Source organism: Anabrus simplex, chromosome 1, assembly GCF_040414725.1.
Source record: "Anabrus simplex isolate iqAnaSimp1 chromosome 1, ASM4041472v1, whole genome shotgun sequence".
Taxonomy (NCBI): Eukaryota; Metazoa; Arthropoda; class Insecta; order Orthoptera; family Tettigoniidae; genus Anabrus; species Anabrus simplex.
Window position 1 is genome coordinate 1,421,898,634 of NC_090265.1, and position 23,947 is coordinate 1,421,922,580.

Consider the following 23,947-nt stretch of genomic DNA (forward strand, 5'->3'; position numbering starts at 1 on the left):
GTTCTAATATATCATATTAGTTTTAAAAGCCAAATTTCAATAAAAACTTCACTACACTAATCTTTCCTAATCAAATCAAACCAACAGAAAGAACTAAACTGATGCTTTGCACATGTTCATGCTCACGAACAAATCGAATGTGGCACCATTTTTGTTACCCCTGGTCGTTTCCGAGGCATTCCCATTTCTTGTTTCACTAAAATATGTATATTGTAGTTTAATATTATTTCCCTTGGGGTTTGCCTCTGGTAGTTCTGTATCACTTGAGGTACGCTAGACTTTGGATAACCTGTAAATTGCATTGTATTACTGCATTGGTAACTAGATGTATAGTTGTTTTGAAATTTGAATTTTCGCTGCTACGAAATAAGCTATGGATACCACTGAACTTATAGCTCGTAACTTCAAACGTATTTGTAAGATTATTTTGTAAATAATATTTTTCAAATCTAAGGATCACGGGGATTTATTTCGGAATCCGCTATCTAAGCCATGTCCATGCCTTTGGTAGGTTCCCAGCCCTTCCATCTTCCCGTTTTGTCGTTCACAAGTTGGCCCTACTGATAGTTACGTACTTGTTTTGTTGGAGATCCGCGTAATGCTAGCTACTGTTTTTCCGAGTGTGTAGTGTTTTCTTATATTGTGTATTGTACTCTCACCTTCCCCTTTTAACTGTGTTTGTGCCTCGTTTGGTGTTACCCCTGTAGGAGAGGTAACATTTGGTAGCAGAACTGCTACCAAAATGCTACCTCAGACTGCTACCAAAATGCTACCTCGACAAACGGGAAGATGGAAGGGCTGGGAAACTACCAAAGGCATGGACATGGCTTAGATAGCGGGTTCCGAAATAAATCCCCGTGATCCTTAGATTTGAAAAATATTATTTACAAAATAATCTTACAAATACATTCTAAGTTACGAGCTACAAGTTCAGTGGTATCCATAGCTTTTTTTGTAGCAGTGTAAATTCAAATTTCAAAACAACTATACATCTAGTTACCAATGTAGTTGTACAATGCAATATATAGTGATGTGAAAAAGGTTATCCAAAACTTAGCGTACCTAAGGTGATACAGAACTACCAGAGGCAACCCCCAAGGGAAATAATGTTAAACTACAATACACATATTTTAGTGAAACAAGAAATGGGAATGCCTCGGAAACGAACAGGTAAGTCCAGCTGAAAAACTAAGGCGTCATAAGTAACTAATTTGGTGAATCTAGGCAAGGTTAGGACAGACTCCTGTATGAAAAGCAAAACGGAACATTACGGAAATTTTAGCAGGAACGGAATTCAAGAGTGCTTACCCGAGGAGAGTGCCATCCCGGAAACCCGGGGACGTCATCCAGATAGGCTGCTCGCAGACAGATAGACCAAGACCGATAGATTTCAGGATACAGAATTAATTCGAACACTGCCTCGCTCACTATATATAGGAATTACTGACCTTGGAGGCAGCCAATCTGCGTGCACGTGTTCCCTATCGCCACCTAGATTCACCAATCACAACCTTACTTTCGATCGCGAACTTTGACTAACATTCTAGAATACGCATGATCACGAAAGTCGTATTTTTCCAGAATAGACAGAACACATTTTCTAGAACACATACCAACAAAGTAACACACCCTGTACAAAAGTTATGTAACTTTCTGGATCTTTCCAGGAACTATAGACAGAATTCTACTATTTACATATGCCTATGTTACAACATTATACAGTACAGGTTAGGTCAATAAAAATAAAACATCATATTGTATTTTACAAACAAAGACTTCAAAAAAAAAAAAAAACATTCTGCTCGCATTACATAGTTCACTTGTAACAATTTTAGCTGATATCGATAGCTGCATTAAGGTCTGATTTATTGTAGTTGGTCTTGGTTCTAGTGAAGACAAGTAACTACTATGCTAGGTTTTTTCTTTTTGCTACTTATTTAACATCGCACTAACACAGCAAAGGTTTCTGGCAATGGAAAGATGGGAAAGGGTTAGGAATGGGAAGGTAGCGGCTGTATTTAAGGTACTGCCCCAGCATTTGTCTAGTGTGAAAATGGGGAAACCACTGAAAACCATCTTTAGGGTTGCCAGCGGTACAGCCAGCTCTCTTGGTACTATGCTAGTCAATCGAGCGTCTACATATTGCTTGTGCCAACTGACTTATGAGCCACCCTGCATATCTGATGTTAATCTAGCAGAAGAAATATTGCAAAACTGTGCAGGAAGTGGAAAACAAACATTTTAAAAATGTACAAGCATCACATCTGAACATTCCTACAGAATAAGTTCAAATTAATCTTGATCTAGATATACAGTATGTCACTTTCCTATTTGTACACAATCCATTTTGTTATAAAGCGTTCCATGTGCCTACATAGTTATGGAAATTATTGATTTATACTAGTGTGTCGTGAATACAATAACAAGACGTAAACACTCAATGCACAAATTTTTTGTGAGTGCAAAGAATTTGTGTTTACATACATAAAAACTGCATACACTCCAAAACTTCACGTCAGTTTGTTATTCATATACAGTAGAGTCTCGATTATCCGACGTAAACGGGACCTGGAGTACGTCGGATCACCGAAAATGTCGGATAATACAGAATAACTTTGAAAATGAACTAAAACAAACTTCTTCTTCTTCTTCTTCCATGGCACTACAGCCCTTGAAGGGCCTTGGCCTACCAAGTGATCGCTGCTCAGCCCGAAGGCCTGCAGATTACGAGGTGTCGTGAGGTCAGCACGACGAATCCTCTCGGTCGTTATTCTTGGCTTTCTAGACCGGGGCCGCTATCTCACCGTCAGATAGCTCCTCAATTCTAATCACGTAGGCTGAGTGGACCTCGAACCAGCCCTCAGGTCCAGGTAAAAATCCCTGACCTGGCCGGGAATCGAACCCGGGACCTCCGGGTGAGAGGCAGGCACGCTACCCCTACACCATGGGGCCGGCAACTAAAACAAACAGGAAGGCTAAAATAATGACATATTTTACGATGCTCTATTTATTGAATTACCAATTCAATTGTACAGTATTAAACGAAAACTTTCCAGATGTCTTACGAAAAGAAACTTTTCTCCACAGATATTAAGCTACCTAATACCGTACCGTTTTTGCCACCGATCACGCCACCCAGCACTGGCAGGAAAATTAGGGTCCCCTTCATTAAAATCCTTCTGGAAATACACAGTCTTTTCCCGCAGAATGGTGCCAGATATTGGCAGGCCCTTTTCCCGGTGTTGAGATACCAAAGAAATAGTGCTTCACTTACTTTTTCGTACTGACATTTTTTCATTGTTTTTCTCTGCTCTGGTAGAGCACAACTTTTCAATTTCTTCCCTCTGTTTTTTCCAGTCTCCCACTGTAACACGTCCAACACCATAATATGAAGCCACATTTTGAAGAATTTCCCCTTTGTCCAGTCTCTTTAATGCACTCAGTTTGTGTTCCATAGAAACAGTCACTTTCTTCCATTTACTCGCCATACTCACAGAGGATATGAAAATTATAACATCCGCACCGAACCAATACTACAATGACTGAAGACTCACTGCACCTGTCCTTGAGAAAAACCCAGTCCTACCGCCAGCGTTCAGGCCAGTGCTTGCCCCATGGTCGCACCCTCCACAGCGGGTGTGCCTGAATTTAGTCTCCACCAAAAGTTGAAATTAAGTCTAACAGTGTCGGATAACACGGAATGTCGGATAAGCGAAGGTCGGATGAGCGAGACTCTACTGTACTAGTATAGAAGGCATCATCTGACAACTGAATGGGGCATACGTAAGTAGGTGTGGTGTGAGGAGAGGTGTTGCTGGTTGTCTTCGTCTTAGACTTGTGAGAGTGCTGGTAGAAATGGGAAAGGGTAAAGAGCCTGGCTATGAGTTGAAACAGACAATTGTCAAGATCACTTGAGGGTACTCCCTGTGAACAATAGGACTCAAGGTGAAGAAAAGTCATGCCAATGCTCAATATGTTGATAAACTTAACCATAATAGGTTGATATGGTTGTTTGATCCTGTATGACTTGTCTGAATCTATTACAGAACTATAAGTACTCCAAAGCTGCGGGCAGAGCTGGAAGCTGCTACTGGGAAGAAAATGCGTACTCAGACGGTCTGGCGGGTTTTACATCAACACGGTTACTATGTCCGTGTACCAAGAAAGAAGTCCTATGTTAGTAAGAATGAACTGTGCTGCAAGACTGCTCTTTGTGAAAGAACGTGTAAACAAGGGCTGGAGTTTTGGAGTAATGTCATGTGGTCGACGAAACTAAAATCGACCTGTTCAGTTCCGATGGTGCCCACGGGGTGTGGAGAAAGACTAATACGGACAACGATGTGGCCAATACAATTCCCACAGTGAAACACGGAGGTGGATCGGTTATGATGTGGGGGTGTATCTCAGCATAAGGTGTAGGGAATATACAATTTATTGAAGGCACGATGGACAAAGTAGTATATAATATTAATTTGAAAAACGATGTTAAACAAAGTGCTGAAAAATTGGGAATGCTACCGACCTACATGTTTCAACAGGATAACGACCCCAAACATACCGCTGCTCTGAACAAGGAGTGGTTAATTTGGAACATTCCAAAACAAAAACACCTCCCCCGTCTGCTGACTTAACTCCATTGAATATTTATGGGCATTTCTGAACCTTCACAGTAAAAAGGTTTCATCCTAAGATGCGTTAAAATGAGTGGTGACTCACGAATGGTACAGTATCGGCCATGAAACGTATGCAAGGCTAGTAAATTTCATGCAGCGTAGGTGTCAAGATGTCATTAAAGCCAAGGGTTACTCCACAAAGTACTAGGATTGGTGCTGTGGTTCATTTCATTCATATGTTTAGCTGAAGAACTGGCATCTGTATGAATAACACTGTGATGTAGAAAGAGGTCATGTTCTGTTATATTCTTGAGTATTTTGTATTATATGTTGTTATAAATATTATTTTAGTATGGCATTTAAAGAAATCTACCAGAAATAAATTTCTTAAAAGACAATTACTATAACATCCATTTGAATGTCCAAAATATACTGCTCTTATCGCAACATGAAACTGTATGAATGAGAAATTGACATACTGTAGGCTGCTACGTTAATGATCAATCAATTTCTGACAGTCTGAAATATCGCCTATTGTGTAACCCTGGACACCAGATTGGAAGCATGAATTTCCTGCGCAACATAATAACGGGCTTAAAAGAAAATCTCAAATGAAATGGTTGAACGATTTTCCTTGGTTAGCTCATAGTGACCAAATGGTGCATACTATTGATTCTGTGCATTATTCAGCAAATGCTGGGCTGAGTGGCTCAGACGGTTGAGGCGCTGGCCTTCTGACCCCAACCTGGAAGGTTTGATCCTGGCTCAGTCCGGTGGTATTTGAAGGTGTTCAAATATGTCAGCCTTGTGTCAGTAGATTTATTGGCATGTAAAAGAACTCCTTTGGGACTAAATTCCGGCACCTCGGCGTCTCCAAAAACTGGAAAAGTAGATAGTGGGATGTAAAGCCAATAACATTATTATTATTATTATTATTATTATTATTATTCGGCAAATGTGATGGGACAGGGGAGCATGGTAGGAGTTACCAAAGTCTTGCAGATTTTCTTGACCTAGGTCCATGTTTGTATTATAATAAAGGTTTATTGTATCTTCCTCATCACTGGAGATATTGTGGTCATCAATGATTTCTGAGAAGATAGTGCCATCTACATTCCTGAGCTCGATGACTGGAAAGTTTATAGGGGGCATGCTTGAATTTCTTATGGGATCTCTTCTGTAATAACTCTCTGCACACAATGCCTCACAAATGCATAACCGTATCACAAATGTGTTTAAATAAATCAAGGATGTAAGGCTTTTATCATTGTATAATTTCATGAAAACTATGTGGAAACTACTGTACATGCTTGTTGCATGATAATGTTTAAAAAGTATGCCTTAAAAATAAATACACTTTGCTTAGTGATGTATTTAATTACAAATGAGCCTACATGTCTTACCTGCACAAAGGTACAACCCCTACTAAGCCAAGAGGGGAAAATGCGCATCCAGGGTTGGGAGGCAGCCCATGCGTTTTTTCCAGCATTCTAGCCATGCTCGCTGTCAAATACTCTTCGATATTCAAATGTAGGGATAATCCCACCACAGTCTTAATTACAGCCCGAATGACTAACAACAAAATGAAGCAAGGACTATGCTCATTTCTTTTTAATACCTACATAAATGCCACTTGCTTCATATTCACTGGACACAAGACATTACATCACCATGTTAATGAAGATTTTAACAATTCTGTGCTTGAAGTGAAACTTACCACCAGAGATTCTGTGAAGGAAAAGTCTGTCTATGTGACAATATAATCATGCCGTAGTTTGAAAATACTGCACATGCAGTGCAAAAATAGTTCTGTATTCTGCATTAAATTATAATACTGTTACTTGACTGGCAAAAATACTCATGACTGAAATAACTGGGAAATTTTCTCATTACTTACCTCACTGTTGGCTTGAAGTCACCAACTTTATCCAGAGGTATAAATTCTGTTTCTGGTGAAACAGTGACACCACAAACAGGACAGTTCAGCTTATCCCCACCATAGTGCCGGCAAGATGTCTACAGAAAAACAAAGAAAGGAAACAATTAACTTAAATTTCTAGAACAATAAATTCAGTCTGATACTTCTAAATGGATTAAATGGTTGTTTACATCAGTGTACCACAACCAGTGTGCCCCAACAAAGATGCAAACTTTCATCTATTACCCTATTGTAAGTAACTGTCAAGTTTTATTTCTTAATTTTATCCCAGTTACAATGTTTCATGAACTTGTATTTCATTCTTTGATGCTGCACAGATTAAGTAGGATGATGCTTAAACATTCTTTGTTCAATGCCATGATTTTTTATGTTTTGAAAGAAATTAATTGTAAATTATTTACTCACATTTACTGTGATACAGAGTGTAGCCATAAGGTATGGCCAAACTTTCAGGACACATAGAAGACAAAAACGTTATATGGACATGGGTCTAGAAAGGTTTTATTTCCATGTTAGAACTCATTTTCTACAACTCTACATGCACTCACTGACAAAAAAAAAAGCAAAACACAACGTTTTTCAGACTAAATTTAATGTTAGTCCATTTGAAACCTTGTATAAATTAAATGTTTTGTCATTACAACAATATGACAATGTATAGCAAGTTAATTAATGAGCCCATTTGAGAAATTTCAGCACAATCATTGATAAACATTACTGATCATGGTAATCATAACACCAATACTGCCGTTTCCTGCCCTTTGACAAGAATAACCACAAACAGCTGTCAGAAGGTGTATTGCTGTGAATTCTCGTGCTGCTTATTTTTGTGGACATTATGGCTTGTCTACAACAGTTAGTCTCGCTTCTAAGTCAGGTTATAATGGCTCTTTCACCTGAAAACGCAGCAAGGGCCATAGCATTAGTGGCAGATGGGCGCAGCAGAGTCCTGTACAGCAGCCCAGCCCATGAGCTGCTTCGGCAATAGACAGCAATGGACTTTAGAAGGCTCGAACATAAGAAGCCCGTGACGTCATCACACGAGTCGAGCCAGACAGCGCTATGTCGTTCGTAGGTGGTGAACCAAGGAGAGCGCTGTGGTAGTGCTACAGGCTGACTGCTGTACCGCTTGTCGGCAGAGTGATATGCATTACCGTCGAGCAGAGATAAATCAATTTTGTTGCGGTATTCTATTTGACTTCTCCATCTATCCTGTTTTTGGAAATGAATGCGGACTGTGGCTTCAAAAGAAAAGAAACCTTGGCAAGAAAACGTGAAGTAAAGGAAAAACTAGAAATCAGACAATACAAGACTTCTGAAACGGATCCGAACATCAAAAGTCGTATTTGGTCGGTATTCATGCCTGTAGTTGACAGTGATGGGAAAGATGTTCAATTTGTGTACTGAACGATCTGAATAAGGCGTGTATGAATGACGAACACTGCAATCTTCCCGGGTCATCACCCTTCACACTATGCCATAATTTTCCAAAGTAATGAAGTTTGCTTTGTGGGCTGATGTTGAAGGTGGTCCTATTCCAATAGATGAGCTGGACAGATATTTAAACCAAAATTGTGTAATGGAAGAATATATAGCTCCTGATTGGAGGACAAATGGACAAAACAATCCAAACTTCACCAGATCGCCAAGAAAGTACTATGTATGCGTCAAGTTCAGCTTCAGAGGGAAAATTCAGTTCAGTGACCTTCATTCTCAACGCAGGGCGGTCTCTTCTGCACCCAGAGAATATTGATGCGCTTCTTTCTATTCACAGTAACTCCACCACCATTAATCAATGACCAATAAACTACATACACCAACTAAGTAAAATCCGTAAGTAAAATACAGGTTTTTTCATGTCGGTTTAGTTTGTATTTTAGTCCATTTTGAGTTTAACACCCGAGAGAGGCCCCTTGAATATGCACCCCATGTGGGTGGGGGCGGTAGAATAGCACCCACGGCATTCCCTGCCTTTCGTAAGAGGCGACTAAAATGGGCCTCAGTGACTCTTAACTTGGGATTGTGAATTAGCGACCATGGGGCCCGTTTCTGAGTCCCGACATTGCTTCCACTTACTTGTGCCAGGCTCCTCACTTTCATCTATCCAACCCAACTCGCTTGGTCAACTCTTGTTCTTTTCCGACCCAGACGGTATTAGGGCATTCAAGGCCTAGAGTCTTTAATTTTCACGCCCTTTGTGGCCTTGCCTTTCTTTGGCCGATAACTTCATTTTTGGAAGAGTTGGATCCCTTTCATTTTCTCTCCCTGATTAGCGTTAACAGGGGATGGTTGCCCGGCTGTACCCCCTCTTAAAACAATAATCACCACCACTACCTTGAATATGCTTTGTATTATTTAAATTCATTTTCAGTTAACTTGATGTCAATTGCAGACGAATATTAGAGTTTCTAATGGAGTTTCCGTTTGTGTTCTATTATTATTATTATTATTATTTCAGTGCAGGAGGGATCTTTATCGTTTTATTTCAAACTGCGATTCCTTACTTTAAAATTTGTAATTAGCATACAGGAATTCGTACAGAGAGCGATCCGCTTAAAAGTGTGAAGTGAACATTTCGTTGTACACGGTGCATGCGTTATTGCGAAGAAGTAGTCAAGGTAGACTATTCAGCCCGCCCAGAGCAATGGACTGTGGTGGGCTGAGTAAGACCAGTGCTGTGGGCCAGTAAGCGGCCGCGTCAGAAGAGTACGACACTGCATGGGCTGGGCTGCTGGAGTCCATGGGTTTACGAGTGTTGTGCTGTGGGTCTCACTAAGGATTCTGGGGCGCAGTATACGCTATGTAGCAGACGTTACAGGCATGTCTTGTTCTAACATGTACAAAACTGTTAAAAGGTACAGAGAGGACAATATCTACATCAGGAGTTCTGGTTCTGGTCGTAGGAGAAGCACTACTGAGCGTGATGATCGCTTGCTTTCTCGTAATGCAAGTTCTTCATGATCGATATACAACAGCTATGGAGGCCAAAAATCGTTTGCAGCAAGTACGGGGCACGAACATCAGTGAAAGGACAGTAAAAAGGAGGTCATATGAAGTGGACTGAAAGTCACAGGACCTCTGCTTACACATGAGTACTGCGCCTCTTGGGTGCAATTCGCCAACACTCATCGAAACTGGACTGTTTAGCAGTGGAGCTCAGTGCTGTTCATGGATGAATCCAGATTCTGTCTGAGGGCACTGGATGGGAGAGAGCATGGGGAAGATCTGGGAAATTATCCTCTTTTTTTTTTTTTTTTTTTTTTGCAAGTTGCTTTAAGTTGCACCGACACAGACAGGTCTTATGGCGACGATGGGACAGGAAGGAACTAGGAGTAGAATGGAAGCGGCCGTGGCCTTAATTAGGTACAGCCCCAGCATCTGCCTGGTGTGAAAATGGGAAACCACGGAAAACCCATCTTCAGGGCTGCCAACAGTGGGGTTCGAATCCACTATCTCCCGAATACTGGATACTGGCCGCAATTAAACGACTGCAGCTATCGAGCTCGGTGAAACATTATTCACCCTGCACTTTCTCTGCAAGGACACCGTACAATGGAGACTCTGTGGTGGTCTGGGCTGGGATTGCCACTGATGCACGCATGGAGCTTGTGTTCATTGAGAATGGAAGTTTGACAGCCCACCAATACATCGCAGAGATTTTAGTGGATAACGTGATGCCTTTTGCACCTGTCATCAGCCAGAATTTTATCCTGATGCATGACAATGCTCGCCCACACCTTGCCATTTGTGTACTTGAGTAAATGGACAAAGTTGAAATTGAGCACATGGTGTGACTTGCTCATAGTCCCGGCCTACACCCGATAGAGCATGTCTGGGATATGCTTGGACGACGTGCTAGGAGTCATTCCCCTGACATACTGGCTCAACTTCAGGCAGCACTCCAGGCAGAATGTGAGCCCATACCATGAGAGAACACTCAACATTGCATCCTGAGCATGCCTGATCAAATCATAGCTGTAACTGCGGCTAGAGATGGTAATACCCGTTACTGAGGCAATGGAAATGTGTTCAAAACATGTGGACAACTGGACTGCATACGAAACTGTGCAGTGCTCCATGTTTTGACATTTCTAAATTTGTGTTGGTGGACTGTTGTGATTGTCACGATCAACAACCTTTATCAATTATTGCGCTCAAACTTCTCAAATGGGCGAGTTAACTTATGATACATTGCCATATATTTGTAATGTCATAATATTAGATTTTTTATCATGTTTTAAAATGCACTAACATTAAATTTTGTTTGAAATACGTGGTGTTTCGCTTTTTTTGCTGGTAAGTGTAGTACATTAAGCATGGGAAACACACAGAAACAGAACATGCCAGCATACTACATGAAACTCTTTCTTACATGATGTTCAAAAAGCCCTCTATTAGAATTGATACATGCATCAATCAGCCATTGCAGAGATACATCAGTGCATCCAGGCTGATGCATGTATGAGGGAGGATCAAATATAAACAGGATTTTATTTTTTATTTAAAGTTATTTATTGAAAAACACAAGGCAATTACAATTTATTTTTTCATATAGTTTCCTGCTTTGGAAATGCATTTGTCCCAGCGTATGGGCAGCTTTTTGTTGCCCTCATCGTAAAAAGAACAGGGTCGTGTCACCAGCCAGTTGCGTACAAAGTCTTCCAAACACTCGTCATCTTCAAATTGTTGCCCTCCTAGAGCTTCTTTAAGCAGTCCGAACAAATGGAAATTGCAGGGCGATAAGTTCGGGCTGTAAGGAGGATGATCAAGTGTAGTCCAGTGCATTTCCTGTAGCCTGGAGACATTTAGAGCTGAAGTATGGGGCAGCGCTAATGTATCCACAATGACGCACACAAAATGCTGTCAACTTGCGTACACAGATTTATTTACAATTACAAATTAAACAAACATAACCTTAATCACTGTATCACAAACAAAACACTTCACTCTGAGAACATCAACAAAGCTGCCATTTCAACAACTGCCTATCACTTCAACATGGAGACTGCAACCACTGCATGTCAACTACCAACTTTACTAAACCAAGTCTCTTACAAAACAATAACTCGTCGTTATCATCAAGACCACCTCCTTATATATGTGCCTGGCTGGGCTTCTAGAAAGATACATTTTCTCGTGAATTCTAGAGTGCATAACAACATGATTATAACGTACAGAATATTCTACCATATTCTAGTGTCAGAGATACGTCATTCTGGATGTTACAGTGTGTTTCATAGTTCTGTAGCGGATTACACATCATATACAGGTAATAATAATTTATATAATATTAATTTACAGGTATTTATATTAACTGAACTCATATAAATATTTATGTACAGCACATGTTTCATGACATAACCTCACAATACGATCATATTGTATGAACATATGATGTAATAATAATACTAACTGGACATAAACACTTCACAGCTATACATTACAAATAATAATAATAATAATAATAATAATAATAATAATAATAATAATAATAATAATAATAATAATAATAATAATCTCAACGGAATCTACAGCGGAGAAGTTGAACTTCGGAACGGTGGAGATTGCGGAAGAGGCAGCCCAGTACTCAGGGAATAGTATGAGTACACTATTTATCAGCAGCGTTTGTCTCCCATGTTAGGGGCGGCTGCAAGGTGCTTGGTCAACAGTCTCGAAGGCGGAAGAGGAATATTAACTCCCACCGGCAATGAGAGCGGAAGAACCTAGTGGAGTAAACCATGAAAAAATAATCATTTCGGACTAACAATCTGATCTTACTTTGGAAGCTAATGCCTTCCTTCACAAATAACAATTTCATTCGCAAGATGGAAATGTTGCTGAAAGAAAGCACTACCCCAGGTGGCAGCTCGGCAGAGAAATCCACCATTGCACTATGCAATGCAACGGGACCTAGGATTCTGATGAGTCTCAACATCTGCGAGAAAGACAAGTCAGAGCGTCTTGAATCACCTTCCAAACTCAAATTCAAGAAGAACTATTTCATTGGAACAATAAACATCAACTCACTTACCAGAGTCGGAAAACAAAAAGAACTAGAAAAGCTTTTGGAAAAAAATCAACTCCAGATCCTAGCTGTGCAAGAGACAAGATTCCTGGAAGAATACATCATAGACATCAACCAATAGAGAATATTCAAAAGAAAGCCGGCGATTAGAACAACCACCAACATGCCTCTGCTCGGAACCTGCTTCTACATAAACAAGAAGATAGTAAACAATGTCACAGACTTTACATCAAAATCTGAAAGATTGTCTCTACTAACTATTAAATACAAGAATAAGAGGTACACTCTCTCATCAACTGTCATGCCCCGATCAATGAAGACAACAAGAAGATCCTACAGAAAGTTGATGACTTCCGAGATCTTCTGGAAACTGAAATCACCCGGATACCCAAGAGCAACATAAAAATCATGCTGGGAGACTTCAACGTACAGATTGGGAAGGAACAAAAGTACAGAGATATCATAGGAGAATATCCAGCACATAAGAGGACAAACAAGAATAGGGAAAGGCTCATTGGACTCTGCAAAGCTTTTCAGATGAAACTTATGTCAACACACTTCAAGAAACTCCCGAGAAAATCAAAGACATGGGTATCTCCGAATCCCGAACTAGGGGAATTCCAATTGGATCACGTAGCGATAACAAGGAAAAACTCAAAGGAGGTGATGAACGTCAAAGTGACTAGGGATGGTGAATTTGATTCAGACCACTATCTCTCCAAAGTTAAAGTCCGTTTTCTCCCAATAGGACAAAAGAGATACCCACCTAAAATAATGAGATACAACACAAACAAAATGAACATTACTGAAGACAATCATTAGAAACTTCAGGGACGAAATCCGGACCAGCAGAAAGGGGAACTGGCAAGAACTATGCATGGGAATCAATGAAGCCGCAAAGAAAACACTCGGACAGGCTAGGAGGAAAAGGGAAATATGGTGGAATGAAGAGTGCAAGGAGGCTCTCAGGGAGAGGTCTGAGAAATGGAGAAAATGGAAATGCTCCAGAGGAAAGGAACACGTGGAACAATTCAGGCAACAGAGGAAAGAAATATCCAGGATATTTTGAAGGCTAAACGATCATTTGAAAGAGCTCAACCGGAAGAGATCCAGACCGACTTTGTCAAGAACAATTCCAGAGACTTTTATCAGACCTTCAAGAGAAAACTCAAAGGATACCAAGCGCCAAGTTTGAGCTTCAGAAACGAACAGGGTAAAATCGGACTGAACAACCAAGAAAACTGTGAGATATGAGCCAGATATTTCCACACTCTCTTGAATTGTCCTTCCTCAATCTCTAAACTAGAATTTCGAGACATACCAGAGAACTCAGAAGATGACGAACCACCAACAAAGGAAGAAGTCGAGGAAGCTCTTGATAACCTCAAAAACAACAGGGCAAGTGGAGAGGACTCAATAACGGCAGAAATGTTGAAATGGGCAGAACCGGAAATCTAGATGATCTTCACAAAATCATCAAGGAAATCTGGGAGAAGGAAACAATCCCAGAAGAATGGAAAACAGCACTTATCGATCCGCTGCATAAGAAAGGGGACAAGCAGGATGTCAACAACTATAGGGGCGTGTCCCTCCTCCCGATTGCCTATAAAATTCTCTCAAAACTGCTTCTTAATAGAACTGAAGCAAATCTGGACCAACAACTAGGGGAATACCAAGCAGGGTTTAGGAAAGGCTGCTCCTGTATCGAACAAATATTCAACCTGAAGTCAATCCTCCGCCACAGAATGTTGAGTGGTAAGAAAACTGTGCTGTCATGTATACACTTCAAAAAAGCCTTCGATTCGGTGGACAGAGAGACTTTGGATAAGATCATTAGGGAATTTGGAGTCAAAACCGAACTGGCAAATATAATCAAAGAGACCCTAAGAGGCACAACGTCCAAGGCAAAATTCTTCGGGCATCTCTCACAATTATTTGAAATCAAGACAGCCGTGAGGCAAGGGGATGGACTATCCCCACTCCTATTCAACTGTGTCCTAGAAAAGATAGTGAGAATATGGAACTCAGAACTTGAACATCAAGGGATAATCCCGATCTGTCTAAGGAGAAAATCAGGTGGGATTAAAGTCAACTGCTTGGCTTTTGCTGACGACTTTCCTATACTATCAGAAAGTCCAGAGGTCGCAACCATCCAGATTAACCTATTGGAAAGAATCGCCCGCCAAACAGGACTGAGGATCTCAGCAGAAAAGACCAAATTCACAACGAACATCAAAGATGGACCAAAATTCCTGGAAACAGAAATAGGATAGATAGAAAGGGTCAAGAAGTTCAAGTACCTTGGTGAGATGATACAGGAAAATGAACTAGAAAAAGCTGCAGTGGAAGATCGGATCTCAAAAATGGAGAGAGCATACGCCTTGACAAAAAACGTCTACAATAAGAAGTGCTTATCTTGGAATTCCAAATTAAAACATTACAACACCATGGTCAAAACAGAATGTCCGTATGCCCCTGAAAGCCTGTCCATGAACTACAAGCTGGAGAAGCTAGAGGCCCTGGAAAGAAGAATCATCAGAAAAATTATGGGAGCTGTCCAAACTGAAAGCGGATGGAAACTTCAGAGTAACAAAGAAGTTTATCAGAAGGTGGAAAGAATCTCAGAGACCATGAAGAAAAGGAGGCTGGAGTTTCTTGGACATCTATACAGAATGAACGCAAACAGACTTACCACACATATATTTGATTACTTCTGGAGAAAAAAAGACCACTAGAGCATGCATTCAGGAAACGAAGAAGGATATGGAAAGGTTAAGCATCTTGGAAGACCAGTGTTAGAAAGGAATACGTTTAGGAACACACTAAAGAATTTGGAAGGTGTTCAAGCCGCAGGAAGAACTAGGAAGACCGGAAGAGCCTGGACAGATGAACAATGGAAGCAGGCCAGCGAACGCATGAAGGAGTATTGGACACAGAGAAAACTCTGCATGAAGAGAAAGAAATGAAGTTGTAGCATGATCCTTAGTGGTCCATTCACTTGAAAAAAAAATGCCCATTTTCCACATGTTCTGGTCCTTCCTTGAATTTTTTATGCCAGCAAACACACATGAATGTTTGATCACCGAATTGTGCAGTCAATCTCTGGCAAATTTCTGCTACTGTAACTCCTTCATGAGCAAGAAATGATATAATTATGCGTTGCGCAGAGGAGGGGTGCACCTGTGATCCGACATCATGAGCTTTACTGACGAAACGGCGAGAATTATCTAACAGCAAGTTCACTCCCCTCCTAACGGTCCCACCTAAGCATAGCAGAAGAGAGGAGCCAGTCCTACAAACTGCTGATGTTCAGGAACAAAAATCAGCTTATATTTGATCGACCTTCATATCAATGCAAACGGAGGGCATTTTGAACATTTCATGGAAGAGTTTCATGTTGTATGCTGGTACATTCTGTTCCTGTGTGTTTTCATGATTTATGTACTATGCAGAGTTATAGAAAATGAGTTTTTTTTTTTTTTACAATTTGCTTAACATCGCACCGACACAATTAGGTCTTATGGCAACGATGGGATTGGAAAGGTCTAGGAGTGGGATGGAAGTGACTGTAGCCTTACTTAAGGTACACCCCCAGTATTTGCTTGGTTTGAAAATGGGAAACCAAAATGAGTTCTAACATGGAATTAAAGCATTTCTGGATCAATGCCATATTTCCTTTTCAAATGTGTGAGGAATGTGTCCTGAAAATTTGGCTGTACCTTATTGTTACACTTTGTATTGTAGTTTTGCTTATTGATATATCTGATATTGTTATGCATTTTCTTTGTTACACCTGCCACATGTTTGGTGTATATACTTTCCTCTGATAGTTAATGGGATTAGTAAAACTTTGTCTTTTATTATTTATTTATTTTTCTTTTGTTGTTTCATATCTCTGTTTGTCACTGCTTCTTGAATATTTAATTTTCTTTTCTGGTGCCAATGCACTCACACGATTATTTCTGTTCTATCACAACTGTGCAGAGGTGTACGAGGTTTGTCCGGAAAATACGTATAAAAGTTGAATAATAACTTTATTTGACAATTATTCAGGTATTACAATATGGTCTCCTTCAAAGTACTCTCCCTGAGACAAGATGCACTTCTGCCAACGCCATTTCCACTGTTGATAACATTGTTGAAAGTCTTCAGTTGTGATGCTGTTCAGTTGCCGTGTCGTTTCTCCCTTGATGGCTTCCACATCACCCAAGTGCCGCCCCCGAAGCACCATTTTGCATTTCGGGAACAGGAAGAAGTCACAAGGGGCTAAATCGGGTGAATAAGGCGGGTGTGGTCTGTCACGGTGATTGAGCTTCGGGCCAAAAACTCACGCACAACGAGCGACGTGTGAGCGGGCGCATTGTCGTGATGAAGGATCCACCTGCCCCCTTGTGCCAAATCCGGTCGAACTCGGGCCACACGAGCTCTGAGACTTGATGTTGATGCGCTGTTCCTCAATCAGAGAGAGCTCCATACCGACGGCAGGTGAAAATGGGTAACTTTCAACAAGCAGCCGCATACTGCTACTGACACGCAGAGCTCTCCAACTCGAACTGAGCGTTGAGAAGATTGGCGACAACAGCAGTGCCACCTGGCGGCGCCTCCACGATACGTGATACGTCACCCCGACGGATTTATACGTATTTTCTGGACAAACCTCGTACAGTGACAATGAAGACATGAAGAAGGAAATCAACAGCACACGTAAGTTCACACTTCAGACCGATGAGATCACTGCAGTTAGCAGTCATGCACAACTTCTTACCAAGATTCAGTGCAGAGATGCACATTTAATTGCAACTAATTTCCTTTCTTTTAATAAATAAAAAAAATATAACCAAACAAGGCACTGTCCAAGAAATATTTTATGTAAATAATGAATGCGTGGCCCATACTGAATTAAAGTGAAGGACTATGTTAATGTTTGTACACACATTCAACACAGAAGGCTTCTACAACATGAAATGTAAAAGAATTTGTAGCTACAAAATAACAACAACAACAATGATATGGACTCAACTACCATGTGCAGGCATTTTAATTCAAGGTTATGTGAGCTGCCTGCAGGTCACTTTCGACAATCTGTTTTATTCTATCAGATGGTAGAGAAAATTGGATCACTACTGGTAGGCTATGACTGAGTTTTTAATAAATTTTGCTGGATAAACATCAAATGTATCACCAGAGATTTTTAAGGTGCACATACTGTACAACATGGAGTGTTGAATGGAATTTTCTCTACCCTTCAAATATCTGACTACTTCTGTTGGATTTGAACTCGCAATCTTGCGATCTGGAAGTTAACACTGTACCACTGATCCACAGAGGAAGCTTGTAGTTAAGTCTTAGCCAACTCCTCTGGAAGTTATGCTGGATGAAGTAGAAAATGTTGGGAACATCATCAAATGGCAGCCCTTAAATTTGTAGCTTCATTTTATATCAGGAAATGGGATAAGAACACACGACACTCCTACTTCAAAACAGAAATACAGTGGTCATTACGAGGATAACTGGACCGATGACCTAGATGTCAGGCCCCTTTAAACAACAAGGATCAGAAAGATAAGTAGTCCCCTGCCTCAAACAAGGCCCCATCAGCATTGCTCTGAATGCACTGCAGCCTATCTGCGGAATCAGCAGCAGTCCATAACTCCCGTGTTCTTTTTTTTATATAATCCCAGGAATGAGCCTGTATTTAACTGTTTTGGTTCAATGGTTGTATTCCCAAATACGTTGTACCTCTTGCAGGCTATAGCCTCACATGTACAAATTGTATTCCCAGTCTAGAGAGCCACGAATAACGGCCATGAGGATTCGTCGTGCTGACCACACAACCACTCATAATCTGCAGCCTTCAGGCTGAGCAGCAGTCGTTTGGTAGGCTATGGCCCTTTGGGGCTGTTGCGCCATGGAGTTTGGTTTGTACATATTATAGGATGGATTGTTTCTAACACCTTCCTTTATAAACTGCATTCTAGGTTGTTGTTCAAAATTCACATTTCAATTAAGCATTTCTTCACAGGTGCATGTCCTGAAGGAGTGCTGCTAAAAATCTTAACTGAGTTCTACTGCATTTATTTCTTTACCATATGATGCATGCAAGGCAATAAAAATACATTTATAAAATTTGTAACTTACAGTATTAGGACCATATTTTCATATTTACATTGAAAGGTTTGTAATCCAAGTGATTGTCTCAGAAGTTGGTGAGTGGATGAGAAGCTAAGGGGATTTAATCCAAAGAAACGCAATACGAGTGTAGAAGGCACTCCTGCATGATATGGTTGATAGTGCACCAGTTCAAGCCATACTGAATTCTGTTCAATCTGGACCAGACAGACTGAAACCAGCTAATCTCGTGGAAGGGTCACTGATTTGAATGAGGCCACGAAGCGATGAGTTCAACCAGTCATTTGGAGAAAGTATAAAATGGTTCAACTTTTCAATACTATTAAATAAGAAATGCAAGTTTACACTACTATTTAATTAAAATTGGTACCGGTTTCGACATGCATTTTTGGTCATCATCAGCCGATCACAATTAAGTGTAAAACAATATAAAGATAAATAAATTGCGAAGTATAAAGAATTTTGTAGGTTGCTGTTAGTGAAGCACTAAAATCTTTAGGGAGTAGTGTGTGTTGAAATATAGTCAATCACAAATAAGATGATAAGTTATGAATTTCATACTATTGAATAGTATTAAATAGGTGGACCCTTCCTACCCTTTGATAGTAACAAATAAGATGCACAGGGAGATGCATGGAGCTGTATAGTGGAATTTAAATGAAGAGTGTTGACACTTACCCCTTCGACCGCTGAGATGTTAGCTTACGTTGAGAGTTTTAGAGTAACTGGCAGTCGCCGAGCTCTTACTATGTGTGTTGTATTTTTGAAGCCTTGGTGGAGGGGGGTTTGCTTCCATAGAAACAATCTTCCGTTTCCTCACCATACTCACAGAGGATATGAAAACTATAACATCCACACTCAACCAATACTACAATGAACAATGACTGAAGACTCGCTGCACCTGTTCTTGAGAGAGAGAGAGAGAGAGAGAGAGGGGAAAAAAAAAAAATCAGTTCTACCGCCAGCGGTCAGGCCAGTGTTTGTCCCACGGTCGCACTCTTCACACCGGGTGCCCCTGAATTTAGTCTGCACCAAAAGTTCAAATTAAGTCTACCATTGTCAGATAACACAGAATGTCAGATAAGCGAAGGTTGGATGAGTGAGACTCTACTGTATATATATATACATATAAGAAATCATGAAGGTCCAATAATACTGCCTTGAGGAATTCCCCTCCTAATTATTACTGGGTAAGATAAAGCTTCGCCTATAATTCTCTGAGATCTATTTTTCTAGAAATATAGCAACCCATTCAGTCACTCTTTTGTCTAGTCCAATTGCACTCATTTTTGCCAGTAGTCTCCCAAGATCTACCCTATCAAATGCCCTACATAGGTCAATCGCGATACAGTCCATTTGACCTCCTGAATCCAAGATATATGCTATATCTTGCTGGAATCCTACAAGTTGATCTTCAGTGGAATAACATTCCCTAAAACCGAAGTGCCTTCTATCGAACCAGTTATTAATTTTGCAAACATGTCTAATTTAATCAGAAAGAATGCCTTCACAAAGCTTACATGCAACACACGTAAAACTCACTGGCCTGTAATTTTCAGCTTTATGTCAATCACCCTTTCCTTTATACACAGGGGCTACTATAGTAACACTCCATTAATTTGGTATAGCTCCTTCAACCAAACAATAATCAAATAAGTACTTCAGATATGGTACTATATCCCAACCCGTTGTCTTTAGCATAATATCCCCAGAAATCTTATCATTTCCAGCCACTTTTCTAGTTTTCAACTTTTGTATCTTATTGTAAATGTCATTGTTATCATATGTAAATTTTAATACTTCTTTAGCATTAGTCACCTCCTCTATCTGGACATTATTCTTGTAACCAACAATCTTTACATACTGCTGACTGAATACTTCTGGCTCATGAAGATCCTCACATACGCACTATCCTTGGTCATTTATTATTCCTGGAATGTCCTTCTTGGAACCTGTCTCTGCCTTGAAGTACCTATACATACCCTTCCATTTTTCACCAGAATTTGTATGACTGCCAATTATGCTTGCCATCATGTTATCCTTAGCTGCTTCTTTGCTAGACTCAATTTCCTAGTAAGTTCCTTCAATTTCTTTTTACTTCCACAGCCATTTCTAACTCTATTTCTTTCCAATCTGCATCTCCTTTTTAGACTCTTAGTCTCTCTATTTCTTCCTCAAACCAAGGCTTTGTTACTAAAATATTACATATGCACAAATTCAAATGTACAGCCCCTTAAAAAAAAACGTTTCTTGCATGTGGTAATCCAACTGAGAATGGTTCACACACTCCTGAAAATTGTTTGGCTGTATAGTTAATATCATCTGATTACTCTGGGCAATGATATGATTGAATGTAAGGCATTCAAGTTCACATTAGCTCTAATTAATCAGGTAAATTAAGACCTACATATGTCACTGGTAATTAGGTTTATTCGTCCAAGTTCAGAAGTAAGATACACAGCAGGCTGCTTCATACCTGTGCCAGGTGGTTTAGACGGCTGAGGTAGAGGTAAACGCAGATAGATCGAAACATTGTGAGTTTCATTCTCGTCCAGGAGACATTTGTTTTTATTTGTGCATTTTAAAGAAACATTTCACACATTAACCTGATAGATGTCATTACAAGTTACTGCTTATAATTAAGTACATAATCTTAGTTATTTCATTCCTTTATGTCTATTATGAAACATGAATAGATCTGGTGTTCATGCTAGTGATATCAAAGGGAATACCATAATACAGTTTACTATCTACAGCCTGATTGCATTGTATGTTGGTATATGGCCGTTGTACTGTGTTTACAACCACTGTTCCTATAATGCCGGAACTTGTGGAACAGTAGGTCAGGCATGCTGGCGCTTGTGTAGGCTAGTTTTCAAATCAAAAAATAAAAATATCTTAATTTGCAAATGAGGTGTCTACCTTGGTGGCAAATGGTACACTAAAATACATTATTGTCAAGCACTAAATATTAAATTAACAACAGAAGAAAATTTTCCTATAATACAATATTATACAATTTATGCTAACAATGTTTTCTATTAAACACACAGCTCATCCTTAATAAATTTATATTGTTTACAAAATTATACTTATAATATCACCTGTACTACTTACAAATACTGTATAGTCAACTGATATACAGTATGTGAAATTACTTCAAATGATACTATACAACTGGTATAAGATTAATATTTACATTGCATTTACATTTTATTGTTTATTTTTACCCGTTCTGGAACCTAAGTAGCATATCGACCTGCTGCGTCTTAACCAAAGCCCCTTTTGCCACCACTTTTCAGAGTTCCTGAAGGGCCTTCACAGCTACCATAGTGGTCCCAGGGCCCTCGAAGTCCCCATTGTACTACACCCCTAAAGGCAGTCCCCTACTTTGGCTGTCCAAAGCCCTTAGACCACGGGATGGAATTAATTTAATCACACACACATTTTTTTTATTTACAATAACCTGCACTGGTCGAATGCCCTCTAACACTTCATTTATTTTCTCTGTTGCTGTTTATTCTCTTCTTGAATATCTGTACAGATTTTGGAAAAGGATCAAACACTACCCCTGGTAAACTGTCCCACTCCTTCACACCCTTCCCAATGAATGAAAATTTACCCCAGTCGCTTCTGCTAAAATTCCTTCTAATTTTATATTTGTGGTCAGTCCTGCCGATATAATTATTTTCCAACTGAAGCCTCGCACGGATATCTCCCCATGCTTCTTCTCTTGTATAGGCTCTATATAATCCTATAAGTCTATTCTCCCTTCTCTTACTTAAAGTTTCCCACCCAAGTTCCTTTAACATTTCTGATACACTACTCTTTCTCCTGAAATCCCCTGTTACAAATCTTGCTGCTTTCCTCTGCACACTATCTATTTCTTTTATTAGGTATTCTTGGTGAGGATCCCAAACACTGTTTGCATATTCCAATAATGGACGAACAATACTCAAGTAACTTTTTTCTTTTACTTTGTTGCATCCTTTAAGTAGCCTCATTATGACATGTAACGATCTGTATGCTTTCCCAACAACATCATCAACATGACCCTTCCAGTGCAAATTACTTTCAAATCTCACACCTAAGTATTTGCACTTGCCATCTTTTGGGATAACTACCTCGTCCAAAGTATATTCAAATTCAGTTTTAAAGCTCCTGTTTGTAAAAGTTGTAACAGTTGATTTGCCTCCATTAACCTTCATATTATCTTCAACCCATTGTTGGATACTTTCAAGGTCCCTTTGTAATTCTGAACAATCCTCAATGTTGTTTATTACCTATAAACAATTACGTCATCTGCATACAATCTTATTTTTGATGTTATATTGTTCCCTAAATAATTTGCGTATATTAAGAAAAGTAACGGAGCAATTATAGTACCCTGTACAATTCCCTTCCAATTATTTCCTACTTTGACTTTCTGAACCCCTGAATTTAGAAATGTTTTTATCCAAAGTGTAACCCTTACATCCAATCCTATTCCCTCCAATTTCTTTAATACTATTCCGTGTTCCACTCTATCAAAGGCTTTGGAAAGATCTATGGCTATGCAATCTAACTGACCTCCTGAATCCAATTGATCTGATATGTCCTGCTGAAATCCCACCAGTTGTGCCTCACAAGAAAATTTCTAAATCCATACTGGCTCCTCATGAACCAATTTTTATCATCACATATCCCTCTGATGTACTTTGATATTAAACTCTCCAGTATTTTACAAGCTATACTGGTCAGGCTGATTGGTCTGTAGTTCTCTGGTTTCCTTTTATCACCCTATCTTTTATAAATTGGTATTATAATAGATTCCTTCCATTCCTTTGGTATTACACTATTATTTATGACATAGTCAAAGAGAAATTTTAAATAAGGCACTATGTACCACCCCATTGTCTTTAATACCTCCCCAGTAATTTGATCACTTCCTGCTGCTTTTCCTTGCTGAAGCAGTTGGATTTCTCTGAAAATATCTTCATTTGTGAATGAGAAGCTAATTGTTTCCCTCTGTGTCTCTCCCTCTCTACCTTCTGTTTTGGTTTCCAACTCATGACAATCATCTACTGAATCTCTGAATTCCCTACTAAATAGGTTTGCTTTCTCAGTATCTGTTAAATAGAGTTCACCCTCTTCTCCCACAATTGTAGGAATTTGGATTCCTTTTCGATTCCTGATATATGAATACAGCTTTTTCCATTTCCCTTTGTGGTCATTACCCTCTTGAAGTATGCCATTCATATA

The 23,947-nt window shown here is 39.7% G+C and overlaps 1 protein-coding gene across 3 annotated transcripts in view; it reads right to left on the reverse strand.

The window, feature by feature from the left end:
- The window catches only part of LOC136858382 (uncharacterized), a 523,023-nt gene that overhangs the window by 208,421 nt on the left and 290,655 nt on the right, over nt 1-23,947 (reverse strand). For all 3 annotated transcript variants that reach the window (XM_067137884.2, XM_067137885.2, XM_067137886.2), the window contains exon 11: nt 6,511-6,629. In XM_067137884.2, coding sequence (XP_066993985.2) covers nt 6,511-6,629 — 119 coding nt within the window. The remainder of the gene's footprint in view (nt 1-6,510; nt 6,630-23,947) is intronic.